The following is a 22,066-nucleotide window of genomic DNA, read 5'->3' as shown; positions in this document are numbered from 1 at the left end:
CGGACTGCTCTCACTTGTTCCATTCTTACCTTACTGCAGTCATAATATCACCTACAATGACTTGTCTTCTAATTGGTGTTTCCCAAGCCCTTATTCTTTGGGTTCTTCCTAAAGCTCATGTGCATGCTGTCCATTGGTGATATAACCTAAGAATCGAGCACTGTTTTTCACTTTTACATTGATAATACTCATCACTGCCTCTTTCAACACTTCCATTGCTTTGAAATTGTTGAGCTATTTATTTAGCTATTTATCTAACATTTGGTACCAGATGAGTAAACAGTTTCTCCAATTCAATATTGGGAAGTCTGAAACCATTGTCTTTAGTTCCAACCACAAACTCCAGGCCTTAGCCACCAATACCTGCATTCAATTGTCATGAAGATAGCCTATTTGCATATCTGTAACACTGCCTGACTTTGCCCCTGCTCCAGCTCACCGCTGCTAAAACCCCTCACGTGTAACTTTGGTAACTCTAGACCTGACAATTCTGATGTACATCTGGTTGGCTTCTCATATTTTGCCTCCATAAACCTGAGCATTCAAAACTATGCTCCCCATTTCCAAACTGGCCCAAAATCCCATTCATTCATTACCCTTCCTACTAGTTACACAAAACTTGACACTAAAGTCCTCAGCTTTGTTTTCAAATCCCTTCATGATCTTGTCACAGCCCATTTCTGTAATCTCCTCCAGCCTTGAAATTGTGTTTCCCTGTGACTCACCTCTTGAGAATGCCAAATTTCAATTCCCCTAATACTGAGGTGTGTTTTAATCAGCTTTAGCACTGACCATTTTCATCCCCTTCTTGAAAATTTTCATTGTTCTACTTTGTTTTCATCTTCTAAGACACTATGTTAGGAAGGCAGTTCTGAGACTTTAATCCAACAGCAGTGAGCTAGGGGGAATTGTTATAATTCCCACAGGTATGAAAGTGCACTTGCAGTGATAACATTCTCATAAAAACCTACCCACCATGGACAAGAGCAGTTCAAGAAGATACCCACCACCACCTTCTCAAGACAGTGGGGTAGTAGGGTGGCTCAGTGGTGAGCACTGCTGCCTCACAGCACCAGGGATCTGGGTTTGACTCCAGCCTTGGGTGACTGTCTGTGTGGAGATTGCACATTCTCCCGGTGTCTACGTAGGTTTCCTCCAGGTGCTCCAGTTTCCTCCCACAATCTAAAGATGTGCAGGTTAGGTGAATTGGCCATGCTAAGTTGCCCATAGTGTTCAGGGATATGTATTAGTCAGGGGTAAATGTTGGGGAATGGGTTTGGACGGGATACTCTTTGGTAGGTCGGTTGGACTTGTTGGGCCGTAGGTACTGTTTTCACATTGTAGGGATTCTAAATTCAAGAGCAATTAGGATAGACAATAAATGCTGGCATAGCCAGCAATGTTTATATCTCATGTACAAAATTTAACAAAAAAAATTTAGTTGAGACTTTAGAAATCATTGAACCATGAAGATGTCCCAATTAAGCTGAGTCCTGAAAACAGCTCTAGAAACACCATATATAGGAGACCAAAAAAGAAAATACTGGAAAATCTCAGCAGGTCTGGCAGCATCTGTAAGGAGAGAAAAGAGCTGACGTTTCGAATCTCACTGACCCTTTGTCAAAGCTGTTTAACCTACATATAGGAGTCTGAGATATAAAGATTCTGAAACATATAAGATTCTGAAGGATTATGATGGAGTACTTGCTGGGAAGATGTTTCCTCCAACTAGAACACATAATTCAAAAGTACAGGAATTCCCATTTTAGGTGACAACGAAGAGGAATTTCTCTTATCAGAGTGTCACTTGTCTTTGAAATTCTTTTCCACGGAAAGGAGCTGAGGTTGCTTCATTGAATATGTTCAAGGCTGAATTAGACAGTCTTTTGATCAGCAAAGGAGTCAGCAAGGGGGCAAGGAGGAAAGTGGAGTTAAGGCCACAATCAGTTCAGCCAATTATCTTATTGAATCAAAGTGCAGACTTGATGGGCGGAATAGCGTCTTCCTGTTCCACCTCTAAATTCAGAGATTCCAGCTCTAAAGATGCATTCCAAGTAAAACTTAAAAGTGGAAAGGATATAGCTGCAAATGTAGCTTATTTCCCAACTTGGTGCAGAAAGCGCTTCATCTTTGTTCCATACCAATAAGCAGCAGCCACATACAGCACCCCATCATTCACTTGCATAATACACTGACACTTACAGACACAATATACAGCTCCGTGGGGGAAAGAGGCATTTAGAATACAGCTGATGATGCAGATCAAATCTGTTTATTGTTATACTTTGTCAATTTATTCGTTCAAATGTCCTTCCAAAATGGTTTTGCTACTAAACTGGAAGTGTGCCCATTACCAGCACTTAAAACACGTTTTGTCTTGAGAAATAATAGCAAATATACGATCCAATTTTTTGACACAAGTTCAAGGGAAAAAAAACATTTTTAAAAACCTGAGCGGCCTAATCATGATTGATGCAAGAAGAAAACTGCAGTACTGAATGATTTTCAAAACCAATCAACAGTAACTGGAAGACTAATCACTTAATTTTGCTGGAGATGGAAAAATGGAAATAGGAATATACTTGGCACTATTCCTTTTGCATTGGTCTACCATCCTCAATGAAAATAGACTGAAATTCTACAGTATCTTATTTTAGTTATATTGTCACCTACCCAGAATTCTATTCTGAATATAGATAGCATATTATTACCACAGATGGTTTATATGAGGAGCACAGCCTGTCGATGAAAGGTTTATTGTATTTCAATTATTTTGAAAGTCTCAACCACCTGCTTCCAAATTAGTTATATAATCATGCAGAAATTCAGCTCAGCTGAATAACCTTTCTACATTGACAATGTGAAGCATTTCACAAAATGTGTGCACACAATGAATAACAAGTTAGTACATAACAGGACCAACAATTAAGTTCTTAAAATTAGATTGCAAGCCTTGAGAACAAAACACAAATGGTTCGTAATTATCTGAACTGGAAGTTGTTTCAGACTACCTCTTACTATAATTGATCACGCTCTTCAAAACTGTCTGCAATTCTGAACACACTGCTGTCTGCTGCTTTCAGTTGTAATAGGTCAAAATGACTAATTGTCATGTGACAAGAGTTGCAAAAGCGGTTAAGAAACTGAAGGAAAGGAAGAATTTCTGACAGGACATGTAACCCTCTCTGCCTTTGGTGACTGAATGGGCACACCCATGTAGCCCCTTTATTCCTGATGAAGGGCTTTTGCCCGAAACGTTGATTTTACTGCTCCTCGGATGCTGCCTGAACTGCTGTGCTCTTCCAGCACCACTAATCCATATATCACCCATGTTACTCATTCCCCTGGCGTCACTAGAAGCCAATCATTCACATAAGGCAGCATGGTGGCTCAGTGATTAGCACTGCAACCTCACAGCTTCTGGGACTTGGATTTGATTCTACTCTTGGGGAACTGTCTGTTTGGAATTTGCATTATTCTCCCTGTGTCTGTGTGGGTTTCCTCCCACAGTCCAAAAATGTGTAGGTTAGGTGGATTGGCCTTGCAAAATTGCCCATAGTGTCCAGGGATGTGAAGGCGTAGTGGATTAATCATGGGAAATGCAAGATTACAGAGAACAAGGTTAGGGGTGCAGGGTCTGGGTGGGATGCTCTTTGGAGGGTCAGTACAGACTTGATGGCCTGCTTTTGCACTATAGAGATTCTATGATTATCTTGAATAGACATTAAATGCACATGCCTAAGACCAGTAGACTCTTTCTTTTAACTTTACACACCAATGCTGAAAATATCAGCATCCTAAATTTGATATTGTTTTTTCACTTATTCATGGGATGTAATCAGCAATGGCAAGGTCAGCATTTATCACCCAATCCTATTGCCCTTCAGAAGATGATGGTGAGTTTATTTTTGACCACTGCATTTCCTTGGGCGTAGATATACCTACAATGTTGTTAGGGAGGGAGTTCCAGAATCTTGACCCAGTGACACTAAAGGAACAGTGATATATTTCCAAGTTAGGATGATGACTGGCTTGGAGGAGAACATGTAGTGGTGTTCCCACGCATCTGATATCCTTGTCCAACCAGATAGCAGAGGTCATGGTTTCAGAAGGTGCTTTTTTTTCTGTAAATATATTTATTAGCTAATTTTTTTAACTTCACAAACATATAAAATTATTGAGAAATACAAAGAATAACAAATATCAGTATAATAAAAAGAAAAAAAACACAAATTACAATACAACTACTGTCTCCTAACTATTAACCTACCCTCCAATACAAAACAAACCCTAACACTGTGCAAAGCAACACCAAAAAAACGGAAAGAAAAGCAAAAAAAAAACAAAAAAACAACAAAATACAGAACAGTTATGCTCGGTACAAAGCTCCCAAACAAAGGAACGGGAGCATTGTATACATACCCGTATTAACTCAGGAGACCCCCTCCAGGGCCCAGGCCTTGACAAATCTAACCATCCTGGTTAAACAAACGTCCTAGTTAAGATAACTGACTAATCTATTTCCAAATAACTCAAGTAGGGCTGCCATGTCTTATAAAAATGGTCTGTTGTGTGGTGTACCATGTTTGTAAAAAAAAGTCCAAAGGAATGTGCTCCATAATTCATTTCTGCCATCCCAGCAACTATGGCGGCTTCTCAGACACCTAATTCATCAGAATATTCTTCCATGCACAGTGTGCAAGAATATTCAATAGTTTCTTCCCATGCCCGTCTAAAGATGGTAAATTCGGTAGACCTAAGAGAAGAGATATCGGGTCTACTTTGACTTCAGTCCTCAATATCCTCCCTATCTCTCCCACCACAGTGCTCCAATAAACACGGAGCCTGTGGCATGTCCAGAAGCAATGGGTCAGAGTACCTACACTTATTTTACATTTGGGGCACACTGAAGATGCCCCTTTTTTAAACTTCGCCAGAGGGTCTGGTGCCAGATGAGCCCTGTGCAGAACTTTTAACTGCGTAGCATGTCCTATTACAGATTGAGATCTTTCGAGTATTCTCCCATATGTTCTCCCATGTTTCAGAAGAGATCGCCACTCCTAACTCTTGCTTCCAGACCTCACATAACTGGTTAATATCCTGCCAGGCCCTGCCACCCAGCAGGCTATAGAGGGCACTAACCAAAAGGATGCTTGTGGAGCGTAGCAACAACCTCTCTGTATCGGGCTTATAGGGCTTAGTGTGAAGCATTGTCTTCTTCAGGATGAAATCCCTAACCTGAAAAAAACGGAAAAGATCTCTGCTGGGCAACCCGTATTTGCCGCTCAGTTGCTCAAAAGACATCATAACCTCAGAAGGTGCTCTTTAAGGAGCCTTGGTGAATTGTTACTGAGCTTCAGTAATAGAGCGAGTAAATATTTAAGATGGTGCATGGGTTGCTGAACACACTGGCTACTTTGCGCTGGATGATGTCAGGTTTCTTGAATTTTATTTCCAGCAAAGAAGCAAAATAGAGCCAGAGGAACCTCCAGCACTCAGCAGTAAAGCTTAAACTTCCACTGCAATGGATTCCTCCCCACAATTCCCTTCAAATTGCCTGCAGGGTTGCCAGGGCATCTGATTCTGTCCATACAACACCAACAACCTCTTTTTATATTACACTTTTCATACAATCAAATATACCAAGGACATTTGTGGAAAAGTTCGAAAGTAAAATTCGATACTAAGCACGTAAGGAGATATTAGACCAGGTGACCAAAAGCTTGGTCAAAATGATAAGTTTAAGGAGTACCTTAGAAAAGGAAAGGGAGGCAGTGAGGAGGAGATGTTTAGGGAGAAAATCAAAACCTTATGACCCTGACTGTTGAAAGCACAGCCACTAATATTAGAGCAATTATAGTTGACGCTGAACCGTGTGGAATTAGAGGAGCCAATGCATCTTGAAAGATTGTTGGGCAGAAAGAGATTACAGAGATGGGGAGGGCTGTGGAAAGATTTGAAAGCAGCAATGACCCACAACTTGGGAAATAGGCATTCTAATTCAGATTGAATGACTGGGGCCATTGTTGATAATTGTTAAAAAGTGAAAGAACTGTGGATGCTGTAAATTAGAGATAAAAACATAAATTGCCAGAAAAGCACAGCAGGCCAGGCAGCTTCTGCGGAAAGAAATCAGTTTTAACATTCTGGGTCAATGATTCTTCCTCAGAACAGGAAATTGTTACCTTCTTACCCTTGCACCGTTTTCTGGGCCTGACTTCTGTTGCAGGATCCACCCTGTCAGATGCAGTCCTATTAAAGCAAGAGGGGACGTAGCTTTAAATTGAGAGGTGATAGATGTATGAGAGATGTCAGAGGTAGTTTCTTTACTCAGAGAGTAGTAGGGGAATGGAACACACTGCCTGCATCAGTAGTAGACCCGCCAACTTTAAGGGTATTTAAAAATCATTGGATAGGCATATGGATGAGAATGGAATAGTGTAGGTTGGATGGGCTTCAGATTGGTTCCACAGGTCAGCACAACATCGAGGACCGAAAGGCCTATACTGCACTCCAATATTCCATGTTCTATGTTCTACATTCTAAAGTAAATCAGTTAGAACCGAGCAAAGTTTCTGGCTCTGACTCAGAGTTGGGAGTTTTCTCAGTGGGTTTCAGAAGCTGGGTAATTGGAAGTTTAAACTTCTCAGCCAATGTTGCATAGTCAGTCTAGTTCTGCTTATTTGGAGACCATAATATCTGGGCCAATGGGAATATTAAAATGTAAGTGTCACCTGCAGGGGTGACAGGTAGAATAGAATTGGTGCGAGTTAGGAGGCCAGTCTGGTGTGAATTGGAATAGTCAAGTCTAGAGGTAACACAGACATGGATGAGAGGTTTAACAGCAGATGAGCTGAGGAAGGAGCAGACTTGGGTGAAGTTATAGAAATGGGAATTGTAGAGTAAAAGGTTAGCACTCAAACATGTAAATAGGAAGCTATGGCTGTAGCGATATAATAGATCATAATATAATGTTGGAGGGATTCTGAGGAGAGTACTGTGTAGATCTCATGCTAGACTGAAGTGTACATAGTTATTAGAATGTGAATAGACAGTTACCTTGGAACGACCTTAGACTCCAACAGTCCATCCTCATTCCATCCATGCAACAGATTGTAACAATGTTTGGATGACTCAGCAGCAGGACAGACCAGTGGGAAGACCTCGAAACAGATAGTTGAGCAACTGTTAAAGCATCACAGCAACTGACAACAAAACAGCACGGGGAACAAACTGTAACAAGGCTAAGCCATGGAACTACAAGCACTACTTGTTAGGATCATTTGAACATGTGGAAGATCCACAGCAACCTGAAAAATGGCAGAACTAGCAGGGATGATTCATTCAATAGAGGCTTTTAGATTTTTATTATTTTAAACATTACATTAAAATTTAAACGTTACATTAAAATTGAGGTTTTTCTTTAAAAACTAAGCCGAAAGTGATAGATTAGTAATACTTTCACTGATAACTAGGTTTGTAAGATTTGGCGGAAAAAGAATGTTTTCTCTGAGGGGTAGGCCAGGATGTTTTAAAAATTATTGAATAAAGTATTTATCAGAGAAAAATATTATTTCTAGTTACTGCAGGTGTCAAAATGTAATTATGATAACAATACAGCCAACAGTTATGAATCATTATCTTGTAGACACTGTTAAAATGCTTGCTTGACTACACCAATGGTAATGGCCTTTCATCAAATAAGTTCCTGAGGATAAACGTTCCACATTTAGCAAAAAATACTAAAGACTCTGTGACATCATGATAGACATGGATTGAATACCAAGGAACCAAAATAACTTCACATTCCAACAAATTAAAATGATTCTTTCTAAACGGATAAATTAATTTATTGTGGATTGATTCCAGTTCAGTTGCTGTTAAGTAAAGATCTATTTGCCACTTTTTCTTTGAACTTTGATTGATTGTATCAACTACTTTGAAATAAGACCTGGAACAGTGGTTTAGCTTGCTTAAACATAGCCATTCGGAAGATGTGAAACATAGTGAGCATTCCATGTATTCTATTTAATTTTGGAATTTGGCTGTATTACTGCCAACACAGAAAAATAAAATGCAGGTTTTGTTCATAATAGCTTTGATTTCACAAGGAAAAGGATGCCTTTAAATACAGTACATCTTGTGATTCCAATAAATGTAAGAAAGAGAAAGAAACAGCTTGTATTTCTAAATTCTATTTCACAACCTCATGGAGAACCCAATGTACTTTACAGCCAGTGAAATGTAAAACTCAGTCACTGTTGTAATGCAGGAATAGTTCAAACACTGCTTCACTGTTGGAACTTTACATGACTACCATTTTTTAATATATAATTCATGGACGTTGTAACTCCTGGCAACAGGAGCTCAGCACCTACTCCATCCGCTGGGATAGATGTGGCTCCTCTGACATCACTGTTGTGCTCAGCACCTACTCCATCTGCTGGCATAGATGTGGCTCCTCTGACATCACTGTTGTGTACCCATTGTCCACAGAACCCTTGCTTCCCACTGCCTCACTGTCCTGTTCTCAACCCTTCCCTGCACCCTGCCAACTGCTTGTTTACCCTGGCACCTCCTGCTTGCATTCCATTCCTCACTGCTCTGCTCTTCACACCTCACTGTCTTATTCGATGCCCTGCTCCCAAATGCTCACTGCCTCTTGCTGGCTCCATGCCACCTCCAATACCACCCTACAATCAACCCCATACTCCCACCAGACTGGCCAGCTCCCTTGCTGCCCAACACTCACCACTTCGCTCAACATTTCCTTGCCACTTGATCCTGACCTTTTGCCAACAATCTTACCACCTCATGTACTGTAACCAAGCCACAAAGGGTTCAGGAGACATTTGGCAAACATGGTGTTAATCCAGCCAGCAAACAGTTTGGAACAGGGCAGTAAGAAGGTTGGCAAGTGGATTGGAGAGAACAATGGTGAAGGGTTGGAAGTGGGATGACGAACAGGGCAGTGAGAGGGATGATGAGTGAGGAAGCAAGAAAGGTGATGAAATAATGGGCTGCAGGGCAGTCAGCAGGAGGTGGGAAGAGCAGCAAAAGGGGTGGCAAAGGAGGTGGCTGTAGGAATAGCAAGCTGAGTGGTGACAGGGCAGAGAGTGAGGCAGTGAGGGCTTGAGAGCAGGACAATTGGGAGGCAGTGAGAAAAGTGTTCTTTTCAGGCTGAGTTTGATCTGTGCCACCATTGTTGTGAGCTGAAACATTCTGGTAACCGTCAGAGGCAGTATAACTACATATACAGTTGGTGCATCCTCAACAATGACTGCGCAGCACATACCGGCAGGTGGAATCATGTGAAAGAAGCAGGAACCTTGGCCGTAAATTGGTGAAAATCCTGTGTAGCCTGTCTTTGTGAAGACCCACTGCATGTTTTCCACTCAGGCATTTGACAACATCTTCCCCTGGAATCAAGGGCCCAATAGAGCAGTGGTCCTATACACCTAGAGCTGCCTTCCAATTAGAGTGCTGCACCTCTATTAAACACCCAGTACCACTGGGAAAGTGGTGGTAGCCACCAATACATTTCTAGGATCATTGCTGTCCTGGACCCGAGATTAGTGATGCTGGGAGAGGGAAGTCATGGAGTGGGAGCAGGGTGAGAAGTGCCAGAAGCAAGGGCAGCAAAGTAACATGGTGAGGTTGCTGTCCAAGAGCTTTCCCACCTTGGACTTCCTCAAGGTGGAGGTGAGAAGATGGCACGGTCTCCACCCATTCCGTTCCAACCCAAATGAATACTGTCTGCTAACATATTCAGTATGGGAAAGGCACAAGATTTCATCCAGTGAATGACCAGAGACTAATGGTGGTGCTGCACAAGAGGTGTATGTGACAAGAGTGTCTTACAAAAACCCATCTCTCCTTCTTCTAAGTTGTCATAATTTCCAGTAGTTAAGGACATATAGTACCATATAATGTTCTCATTTAGATTTCCTAATTTCCTCAAAGAACAGAAGCAGTTATTGAAGATAACATTGTATAAAGTGTTCTGAAGACGTACTGAAGAAAGGGTCCCTTGACCTGAAATGTTAACTCTGATTTCTCTCCACAGATGCTGCCAGGCCTGCTGAGCTTTTTCAGCAATTTCCGTTTTTATTTCGGAAGGTGTTAATGTTGGAGACTGCATTAATCTGATGTTGTATTGTCTTGGTTGGAGAATGAGGTGTCAGAGAGGTTGAGACATTTCTTCCTTGGCTCCTAACATTCATAGTAATTATGTCTAACTAACTATACAGCTTGTATCTATTGCTATCATATAACAAACTACATCTTCTTGTTAAGATACAAAGCAAGAATATTTGTGTAAAGCACAGAAGTACATTCTTTCATGGCAGACGTTTGATAGAATTGTAACTTTTATCAAGTGCTAGAATTTCTGTAACAGAATACAAGAATAAATTTATTCCAAAAATATTGAAAATCTGAACAGTTCTCGTTTTACATCAGATGTGCAGAAATATTTTATACATGACACAGTGAAAGTGCTTTGGAATGTTAAAAGTGTACTTTAAAAGTCTTAGATCACAATTTTGCTGTCTGACACAGTTTCAGGCCATTGTGGTATTACAGATATAATATAGTTCATTATGACATGTTTACAATTATAGTTACACACTATTTACAATGCACCATTTCACAGAACTAAATCTGACATAAAATAGAATACTGGAGCTGGGTGATAAAGGAAGTTAAGGGAGGAAAGGAAAGACATGATCCTTTGTTTTTGCTTTGCTTAACATTTCCAGTTTCCAAGAATTGACTCTTTGCCGCAGAAGAAAGCTGGTTAACAGGTGAGTACCTGGTAAATGACTGTGGTTTATTCAAATTGTAAGGTCCAAAATTGTATAGAAGCTGGTGGAAAGGTGAATAAAATATATAAAAGCAAATCTAAACATGTGAATCAAATCATTGAGTAATCAATTCAAACACCTTAGGAATGGCAGAATGGATAATGTGTCATAGCTCAGCATGGGTGCTCCTGGGTACTGTTTTTTTTAGATTAGATTAGATTACTTACAGTGTGGAAACAGGCCCTTCGGCCCAACAAGTCCACACTGACCTGCAACCCACCCATTCCCCTACATTTACCCCTTTGCCTAACACTACAGGCAATTTAGCATGGCCAATTCACCTGACCTGCACATCTTTGTACTGTGGGAGGAAACCAGAGCACCCGGAGGAAACCCACGCAGACACGGGGAGAACGTGCAAATTCCACACAGTCAGTCACCTTAGTCGTGAATTGAACCCAGGTCTCTGGCGCTGTGAGGCAGCAGTGCTAACCACTGTGCCACCGTGTCGCCCAACAGGATAAACCCACCTTTGGCAAGTGCTTACATTTCAAGCAACTTCAGCTCAGAGTTTATGAGTGGAGGCTGAAATACAGAGACTACAATGCATTAGAAAGGGTAAAGTTTCTTGGATTCCTTGTACCAGGAAGCAATCGCACCACTTGGGTAGATTCTTCTGACTTGGCCAGTGTTCACAGACAATAGGATGTGACTACTAGACTTATTTATTAGTTTAAACCCTTCTGGACTATTGGTTTACTCTTAGAATTGTCCTTTCTCTCCTCTCCTGTTGTGGTTTATCATTTCCTGTATTAATACCTTGCTCTTTTGCCTTACTTCTAACTTACTTGTGTTTGATCCCTTGCCCTTCCTATTTAGTTGAAAAAAACCTTCCAGCTCCTAGTTATCCAATAGGAAACGATACTGACCCCAGCGTAGTTCACATGGACACTATCCCATTGGTACAAGTGAGGCAGACAACAAGTGCAAAGGGCAGCAGCACAGGAGCCTCAGCCTTTGAAATTATTCAACATCTATGAGTTCTTTTGTCTTGTCAGGATGAGATTGAGAGCTGCAAGATGGATGAGCTAACTAACTATGGCATTCAAGTGAGGGGAGCAAATAATAATGTAATGGTGGTAGGGAAGGTGTTGTCAAAAGATTGACAACTTTTCTGCAGCAAAGAGCTGTGTTGTATCCCTGTGCTAGGGCTCGGGACATCTGCTCATGTCTGGAGAGGAACTTGCAGTAGGAGGAGGAACATACAGTTGTCATTTCAATGTAGTCACCAATAACATGGGTGGGATGAGGGCTGATGCTTCTCATAGTCAATATGTGCAGCTAAGTGCTGGATTAAGAAACAGAACACCAAATGTAACAATTTCTGGATTATTACCTAAATCATGTGCAAATATTCATAGGGCAAATCAACTTAGAGAGATGAATACATGGCTTAAAGACTGGTACAGAACAAGTAGGTTTTGTTTCATGGAGTACTGGCACCAACACTGGGGAAAGTGGGATGGTGTCCATGTGAACCATGCTGGGCCCAGTATTCTTTCTGACTGGATTACTAGGAAGTTGAGAGGTTTTTTAATTAAATGGGGTGGGCAAGGAATCAAATATGAAAAACTGCAATTAAAATATTAAACAGTAGAGACAAGGCAAAAGAGAATAGTATTAAAACAGGAAAAAAGAGAAAATACAATTCTGAGAGCAAACCAGTAAATAAGTCTATGGGGTATCAAAGAATAAAACAAAAAACTCAATATCTGAATGCACATAACATTCAAAACAAAACTAATGACTGCGAGTGCGAAAACAATTAATTAAGTATGGTCTGGTAGTCATTACAATCACGTGGCCGCAGGATGACCTGGTTTGATACCTGACTCTTGAAGGGTAGAAAACATTTAGGAAGGATGAGAATCTAGGAGATCATGGAGAAGAACATGAAGTGAATTATTGGCAAATTTGGTTAAACTATAAGTCAATAGAGATGCAGTGGCAGATAATTAAGGGGATATTTCAAATACAAAGAATAGAGAGATTCCAATAAGTAGGAAAAATTCTATGGGATAGACATACTACTTATAGATAAGTAAAAAATTTAAATGTCGTTTCAAACTTAAATCAAAAGCATATAATTGTGAAATGACAGGTGGCAGGTCAGAAGATACAGCAGAATAAGAACTGTTTTTACATTTCTAGTTAACTTTCACTCATACTATAATGTTTTTAATCATTCTTGCTTTTTATATTCCATCCAAACTTCTGACATGCTACCTACTTTTTTCACGATTATATGCTCTTGACTTAGTTTCCTGAGCGATTTAAAAGAGAACAGTGAAAGTGAATATTGGTCCTGTAGAAAGTGAGTTTGGAGATGGAAAATAAAAAGATAGCAGATGAATTGAACAGTGTTTTCATCAGCCTTCATTACAGGATACAAAAAGCAATTATAAAACAGGAGGTGGGAGGAAGGAACTCAGGAAAGTTACAATCACTAGAGAAGTGCTCATGAGTAAATTATTGGAGCTGCAGGGTGACATGTACCAGGGTCCTGATTGACTTCCTCCGAGAGTATAGTGGCTAGAAAATTGGTTGATGCATTGGTTTTAACTTCCCACAACTCTTTTGATTCAGGGAAGGTCCCATTATATTGAAAGATAGCAAATGTAAATATTCAAATAAGGAGACAAAAAACTGGAAACTATAGGCCAGTTAGTTTAACATCTGACATGGAGAAAATGTTAATAGTAATTATGAAAGAAGGTGCAGCGGTACTTAGTTAAGATCAAGCTAATGACACAGGGACAACATGGTTTGAAGGGAAAATCAAGTTTAATCAATCTATTGGATTCATAGAATCCCTACAGTACGGAAACAGATCATTCGGCCCAACAAGTCCACACCGACTATCCACAGAGCATTGCACCCAGACTCACTCCCCTTTCCTATCCCTGTAACCCTGCATTTCCCATAGCCAAACCGCCTAACTTGCACTTTTCTGGATTGTGGGATAAAACCAGAGCACCTGGAAGAAGCCCACACGGACATGGAGAGAAAGTGCAAACACCACACAGACAGTCACCCAAGGCTGGAATTGAACCCAGGTCCCTGGCATTGTGAGGAAGCAGTGCTAAACACTGAGCCACTGTGCCACCCCCTATTGGCTTGAGAGAGCAAAAGGTGCTGTGCTGCTGATAAAGGGGAACCAATGAATGTACTGTACTTAGACTTTCAGAGGCATTTAATAATGTATCACATCAAACGTTATTCAGAAAATGAAAGCTTAGTGTATCAGTAGCGTATTGGCTTAGATTGATGATTGGCTTACAAAAAGGAAACAAGAGTAGGAATAAATTGGTCTTTTTTTCAGCTTGGCAAAATGCAACAAGTGCTATGCTTCAGTATTCAGATCTCAACTGTTTACAATTTATGCAAATGATTTGATGGGGCAGAAGGTATGGTTGAAAATGTGTTGCTGGAAAAGCGCAGCAGGTCAGGCAACATCCAAGGAGCAGGAGAATCGACGTTTCGTACATGAGCCTTCTTCAGGCTTTTCCAGCAACACATTTTCAGCTCTGATTTCCAGCATTCTGCAGGCCTCACTTTCTCCCAGAAGGTATGTTTGCCAAATTTGCTAAGACACAAAGATAGGTAGGAAGCTAAATTGTAATAGGGATATTAGGACAGGCAGGCGAAGATCAGACAAATGGAGGGAGTTGTGGGAAAATGTGAAATTGCCTATTTTGGAAGGAAGAGTACAAGAAGAAACTTGTTGTCTGAACAGTGAAATTGCAGAGCTCTTGAGCTGCAAAAGTTTGCCGGTGATCTAGTATGCAAATTGCAAAAGGCTACTCTACAAGTACTGCAATTAATTTGGAAAGCTAATGGAATAATCTATTGCAAGGATAATTGAATACAGAAGTATAAGATTGTGCTGCAGTTATATAGGGCACTGGTGAGACCACTTCTGGAGTACTGTATACAGGTCTGGTCACCTTACTTACGGAAGAGTGTAATTGTGTTGGAAGTGGTTCAGGAAAAGTTTACCAGATTGATATCTGGAATTGGCTGGTTTTCATGTGAGAACAGGGTAGACAGGCTAAGTTTGTACCTGCTGGTGTTTAGAAAAGTAACAGATCTGAAACGGTTATGACAAGTTGCAGGTGGAGAAGATCTTTCCTCTTATGGGAGAATCTAGAACTAGGGGTCACTGTTTAAAAATAAGAAGTCACCCATTCAAATCAGGGATGAGATGACAACTTTTCTCTCATAGAAATTAGTGTCTATGGAATTCTCTTTATGAAAAAGGTGGTCAAAGCAGAAGTTTTGATTGTTAAGGCTGAGGTGGAAAGATTCTTGGTCGGTAGAGGAATATAAGGTTATCAGGAGTTGGGGGAGGATCATGCGAATCTCCATGATCTTACTAAGTGACAGAGCAAGGCTTGGCGGGGTACAAGGCCTACTGTACTCCTTGTTCATAAATTCATAAAACTGCAATACTCATCTGCTGTACTGCACTAAAGCTTTAAGAGAACATTGTTGTGATTCAACACAAAACCATTAAAGCATGATATTTTCTTAATTTAAGGTAAATTCGCTTATGTAAATACCATTATAAACCTCCAAATCTATGGTCTGAAATGTGTAGAGTTTTAGTATACTCACCTCAGTTTTATTCCTATAATTTGAGGATAAGAAATGACTTTCAACATTCCTTTTATCTTTCTTGACTGTGAAAGCAAAACAAAAGGTTGGAGTCTGAGATGTCAGTCCATGTTGCAAAGTAACTAATCATTTCCTCAAACTAATCCATTTTTGCAATAATGTTTTACTGTAGTATATAATAAAACACCAAATCTGTTGTGGCAATATCTGACAATGTTTTTCCACTTTATTTTCTTTATTCTACACCATGGGTAGGTAGAAGATTCGTTGTATACAGATAACGCTGTTTCAAAAACACATGTATCAGCTTTTGAATTGAAAATTAGCTCTTAGTGACAAGTAAGCTATCTTCAGTTCAGTTATTAGGAATCGATTAACTCAAACTAGCCCAAACTCATTCAAATTTACATCCAGATTAAAATCACCAAGATTGCTCTTGCCCAACAGAACACCATAAATTAAAAGCTTGAATCAACTTCTTTGGAAATAATACTTTGAAATATACCACATTTGTACAAACTTTTCAACTAAGTAAAATGCTAAAATTGCTTTCAACCACAATAGGTCTTGCTGGTCCGTCCCACCCATTGAACTCAGATTAAGGACAAGGTTTTATGATGCTGCAACAGCCTTTCTCCCTGGGTACTATTTGTAGGTCTTTGTTGAGCTACAACCATAAACATATTTTCACTTTTGGACTTCTGTCTTAAAAAATTCCTACACTAAACAGACTAACTGTATGCAATCAGCATATCTAGTTGAAATATCTGAAAATCCAAGAAAATCCAGTGAAGGCTTTTACAATTTTTACGTAAAATCTTGGTTTACAGATATATATATAATGTTCAATAAGTGTAGCAATATATTTCACTTGTCACTTTAAAGGCTGCATAATTGTCCAGACTAAATAGAAATACTATTGCCACTATTATTTTGCTGTATTCTTTGGCTCACATATACACTAAAATACCATAAACATCATTTAGAACTCCTTTGATAGTATATAAATAAAGATACAATACATACAAATTGAAGAAAATACTAGACACCTCTGTAAGACAGTAAATTTCTGGATATAAATAAGCAAATATTCTGTAATATACCTACATTTTTAAACAGTTCTGTTACTGTAAAACTATTACATTTATTTCTGTTCACAAAAAGTCAGTTAACATTAATGTACACAATCTACACAAAATGAATACTTTTCTAGAAAGACATTTAGTTACATCTGTCACAGAATTATGCAACTCTTACCCCAGAATCACAACTAAGGGGGCAACGTACCCAGAATAAAATGTGGTGCTCACACTCAATAATTTTACATTGTGACAAAAAGCACCAATACACAGTATAGCTACGAGAAAGGTTTCTGCACAGTCTACGTAAGTCTACAATTATAGAATTACATGTACCTCTATGGGTTAAATTCACTGCACATTGTCCACAGTACTCACAGATCAGAGATTGCTGAGCTCTTTCAAAGAAACATACATGCTGAGGCGCACTTATAAGTATAATATGTATTTAGAGTTTGAATCTCTTAAATAATTACTTCTAATAAATATTCACTGGCTAAAGAATGGGTTTACAGATTGCCTGACAGTACTGCAATGTGTTGCACAGATCTTTAAACAAAACAGATTTGTTGTACATTGTAACCAGTTTCAGGAGAAAACATTAATGGAAATGGTAAATAAATCAAGTTAACGTGTTACAAATCCTGCCCCAGTCGTTCTATCTCATCAATGAGGAAGTCAATGTCAGATTTTGTTGCAGCTGGGTTTGAGATGACCATGCGAAAGAAGTTCGCTTTATCTCCTTGAGGCTGATATCCAACCATCGTAGTGCCACATTCCATCATCTGTGCTTTTATTTTTGGTGCAATCTGGTACAAAAAAAGGGGACAATGGTTCTTAAAGTTTTCTTGATGGAGAATGTTGTTCAAAAGAAGCATAAATGAAAAGCTATCCACCAATAGATGCTGAATAATTCCAAAGGGAAATGGTAAGACACAAAGGCAAAAATAAGCAAGAATATTTTTTCACTGTATTTGCAGACAATGTCACAAACAATTTTGGATTTTAATTTTCTTTCAAATAATTTGTTAATGATCTGCAAACTGTTCACTGTGAAAGTTTTTAATATACAATCTTGTTTTGCACCACAAAATCAAAACACTTATAAAATGATCTGTAAATGATATGGAACACATACTTTTACACATATGGAAAATACTTGCACATACTTCAAGGTGACACAATGGTGCAATGCACTGGTTCTTCATTTGCATCATTATATTTCACTCCTAAAAGGGATTTTTCATCGCAACTGGATATTATCAGTAGGAAACAATCAGGTCAGTAAGATGTATGATTAGCAGCTGTTCAAGTGTAAATTTGAGAAATAACTGAAACACATTTAAATTATTCAACAGTTGGTGTCATTTAAGCACAATGGAGCAAGATTTTAATGTAAGATAATAGTTTCTGAGAATCATTTTTATAGATGCTTTGATTCAAATACAGTTTCTAAAAGGAAAGGCCGTTTGTTCAGCAGTTGTTTTCTATGAAGATTTACTTTAGCCTAATCATGATAATTCAATTTGCAGAACAGTTAGGTTCCATATGTGTATGGAACAGTGAGAGTGGAGTGGACTGACACTTGTTGGCTTGGAAAGCTGCTAAAGTAGGGAACCCATTTTATTCTGACTGAGAGATTGGCAATTACTGACAAGCAATAGAAGGTTGCAGCTAAGGACAGGAGGGGAAGGAGTGAATGGGAGAGAAATCAAGGGAATTTGCCATCTAATCATGGAGTATTAGATTATCGGGGTGGGAGATGAAATTGTAGCAATGGGTTCTTGGGATAGAATCACAGCAAGGGCAAGTTCACAAACAAGAATGAGATCACAGAGGGGCAGCGCTGGGAAAGTCTGATTATTGGAAGTTTGTCTGATTGCAGAGTGCCAGACCATGACTGTGCAATATTGTATGACAGTCAGATCATAGGCAAGTCAGATTATGGTAGCATTAGATCTTGGTGATAAAGTGTGCCAGATCATAGTATAAAACCTGAATGAGTGGGGATCAGACTATGAGAATCAGATGGAGTTAGAACACAGAAAGTGGGTCAGAGCACAGTCAGGGGTCAGATTAAAGGAAAGTCAAAGTTTACAGGGTCAGATCACAATGAGGTACAAGCTCTTTAACATATTTAAGTACTTACCTTTCCTCCTCAAAAGTAAGGTACTCAAAACTTTGCTGTAAACCCACCTGACTAAAAACTAGGGTAGCCATGCTCCTGGGGATTTTGTATTTCTAATTTTTAATAATTAATCCTGTCAAACCTGGAGCTTGTTAATATAACATAGGAGCAGCAGTAGACTATTCAGCCTATCCAGACTATACCACCATTCAACACCATCATGGCTAATCCTTTACCTCAACACCATGCTCCCTCTCTCTCCGCAGACGCTCAGAAACCTTTAGCCTCTAGAAATCTATTTCTTTCTTAACTATATTCAGTGACCTGTCCTCCATAGTCTTCTCTGTTAAAAAGAATTCCACAGCATTACCACCCTCTGAGTGGAGACATTTCTCTTCATTTCAGTCCACATATCCTGAGACAGCGATCCCTTGTTCTGGATCTTCCACCCTGGCCAAAGAAACATCATTCCCAGCATACAGTCTGTCTAGCCCTTTTGTTTAAGAGTTGCAATGTCAGGTTGTGGCTGTACATTGGTGAGACCACTTTTGGAATACTGCACATAGTTCTGGTCGCCCTGCTATAGGAAGGATGTTGTTAAACTGGAATGGGTACAGAAAACATTTACAAGGGTAATGCTGGGGTTGGTGGGTTTGAGCTATAGGAAGAGGCATAATAGGTTGGGACTTTTTCCCCTGGAGTGTTGGAGGCTGAGGGGTGACCTTATAGAGGTTTATGAAATCATGAGGGGCATGGATAAGGTGAATAGCCAAGGTCTTTTCCCAAGGGTAAGACAGTCCAAATCTAGAGGCATAGGTTTAAGGTGAGCGGGGGAAGATTTAAAAAGGACCTAAGGGGCACTTTTTTTCACACAAAGAATGGTGCGTGTATGGACTGAGCTGCTAGCAGAAGTGGTAGAGGTGGGTACAATTACAACATTTAAAAGATATTTGGACAGGTACATGAATACGAAAGGTTTAGAGAGACATGAGCAAAACTCAGGCAAATGGGACTAGTTCAGTTTAAGATACCTGGTTGGCATGGAGAAGTTGGACTGATGGGTCTGTTTCTGTGCTGTATGACCCTATGACTGTCAGAACTTCATACATTTCATAGAGATCCCCTCTCATTCTTCTAAACACCAGTGAATAAAAGCCAGTTGATCTCATCCCTCCTCATACCAAGAAACCTGACATTTCAGGTGAACATTCACTGCACTCTCTCTATGGCAAGTATGTATTTTCTTAAGTAAAGAGACCAAAACTGCACACAATACTTCAGGTGAACATCACCAAGGCCATCTACAATTGCAGAAAGACTTCCGTGTTCCTGTAAACAAACCCTTTTGCAATGAAGGCCAACAAACCATTTCCCTTCATAACTGCTGGTACATCTGCTTGCAGTGACCAATGTACAAGGACACCTGGTCCCTTCGTAAAGTCAACAGTTTCTAATCTATAACCATCAAAGTAATACATTGCCATTTTGTTTATCTACCAAAGTGGACAATTTTACAATTAATCAAATTATACTGCATCAGGCATGTGTTTGCCTATTCCCTCAAGTTACCTAAATCCATCCTGTTCACCACCCAGACTCCCCTCTAGCTTTCTGTCAACAGCAAACTTGGAAATATCAAACTTAATTTCTTCATCCCAAAGTGCTGATACATATTGTAAATAACTAGGTGCAAAACTATTATTCCTGTCCTAACCTAATTGTCACTATCTTCCACTCTACATTGTTTCTTGCCTCATAATCAATTCTCAGTCCATGGCAGTGTATTACGATAAAACCATATGCTTTGAGTTTGCACACTAAACTCTTAAGCGGAGTTTTGTCAAAACATTTCTGAAAACCCAAATACACCATATCCACTGGTTCTTTTCTATTCATTCTACTAGTTATATCCTCAAAAAACTCTAGTTGTTTGTCAAACAAGATTTCCTATTCATAAGTTTAAGCTGATGTTATGCAATCCTGTGGATATTTTCTAGATGTTCTTTTATCACATAATTTCTAATGGATTTCAGCACTTTTCCTACTACTGATGTTAGGTTAACTAGTATATTATTTCCAGTACTCCTCCCTTGGTTAGGACATAAACAGACCCTTCAATCCAACTCGTCCACACCAACCAGACATCCCAATCTGACATAGTCCCATTTACCAGGATTTGGTCCATATCCCTCTAAACACTTCCTATTTATATACTCATCCGGATACATTTTAAATGTTGTAATTGTACCCATCCCTACCACTTCCTCTGGCAGCTCATTCCATACATCCACCACCCTCTGCGTGAAAAAGTTATCCCTCAGGTCCTTTTTAAATCTTTCCTCTCTCACCTTAAGCCTATGCCTTTTAATTTTGAATTTCCCACCCTCGGAAAAGACCTTGGCTATTCACCCTATCCATGCCCCTCATGATTTTATAATAATAACTATTTTTTATAGCTTTTATAATTATAGCTGTTTAATAGCTTTTCCATTTCATTTTTCTCTTTTAACAATTATCCCAGATGGTTATTTCAGATTAAAAAGGACCCAACTAACGTCTTTCTTTTTACATACTTAAAGATACTTTTAAAGTCTGCTGTTACTTGTCTTCTTTTACCCTCTTAGTCAACTACTTGGTTCTCCTATGCTGAATTCTAACTTGCTCCTACACACCAGGCTTGGTACTTTTTGTAGCAACTTTATATTGTTGCTCCTTGAACCTAACATCATCCTTAATTTCTTTTGTTAGCAATGCTTTGGCCATGTTTCCCATAATTGTTGCAACATGTATGTTTGTTGCTTAAACATTAGCAATTGGCTGTCCTCTGTTATGCTTTTTAATGATGTTACCCAGTCTATCAGAGACAATTGACTCCTCATACCAGTGAAGTTCCCTTGGTTTTGACTTGGGACCTTAGTTTCAAATTGGACTGCTTTATCTTCCACCCGATATTCATCCAACTTCCAAAACAGTGGAAAGGAATGATGATGAGCTTTATCTAATTAAAACACATTACAGGAATGTTCCCAAATTTAGTGTTTTATTGCTGAAGGTGGTTGCACATTCTGCTGAATGTTTTTGGTTTGTCTGCATGAGCTAAAATGTGTTACGTCTTGTAATAGCTGTTTTATGTTTATTTATGCACACAGTTAAAGTCCCTTCTGTAAACATGGAGAAACCAGCAAACCAGCCCATGCCAATGGGATTAAAGCAGTTAATGTCCATGGGGAATTGAGAAGATTAACATTAATAAATAATAAGCATGTAATAGCCACCTAGAGACGAGAGGTAATTAATTAGAACACAATTCACCTCCTTGCGACTGTTCCTGGAATCTTCTTCTTTTGCACTTTTTAATTTGAGCTTTATAGTTTGAA

The 22,066-nt window shown here is 39.4% G+C and overlaps 1 protein-coding gene across 5 annotated transcripts in view; it reads right to left on the bottom strand.

Annotated features, from left to right (window-relative positions):
* Positions 1-15,677: 15,677 nt before the first annotated feature.
* Positions 15,678-22,066, bottom strand: part of LOC122551587 (glutamate decarboxylase 1) — a 62,730-nt gene continuing 56,341 nt past the window's right edge. For all 5 annotated transcript variants that reach the window (XM_043693707.1, XM_043693708.1, XM_043693709.1 and 2 more), the window contains one exon: positions 15,678-17,370. In XM_043693707.1, coding sequence (XP_043549642.1) covers positions 17,197-17,370 — 174 coding nt within the window. In that variant the 3' untranslated portion in view covers positions 15,678-17,196. The remainder of the gene's footprint in view (positions 17,371-22,066) is intronic.

The sequence above is a fragment of the Chiloscyllium plagiosum genome, chromosome 7, assembly GCF_004010195.1.
Source record: "Chiloscyllium plagiosum isolate BGI_BamShark_2017 chromosome 7, ASM401019v2, whole genome shotgun sequence".
NCBI lineage: Eukaryota > Metazoa > Chordata > Chondrichthyes > Orectolobiformes > Hemiscylliidae > Chiloscyllium > Chiloscyllium plagiosum.
This window is presented reverse-complemented; position numbering and strand designations above follow the sequence as displayed.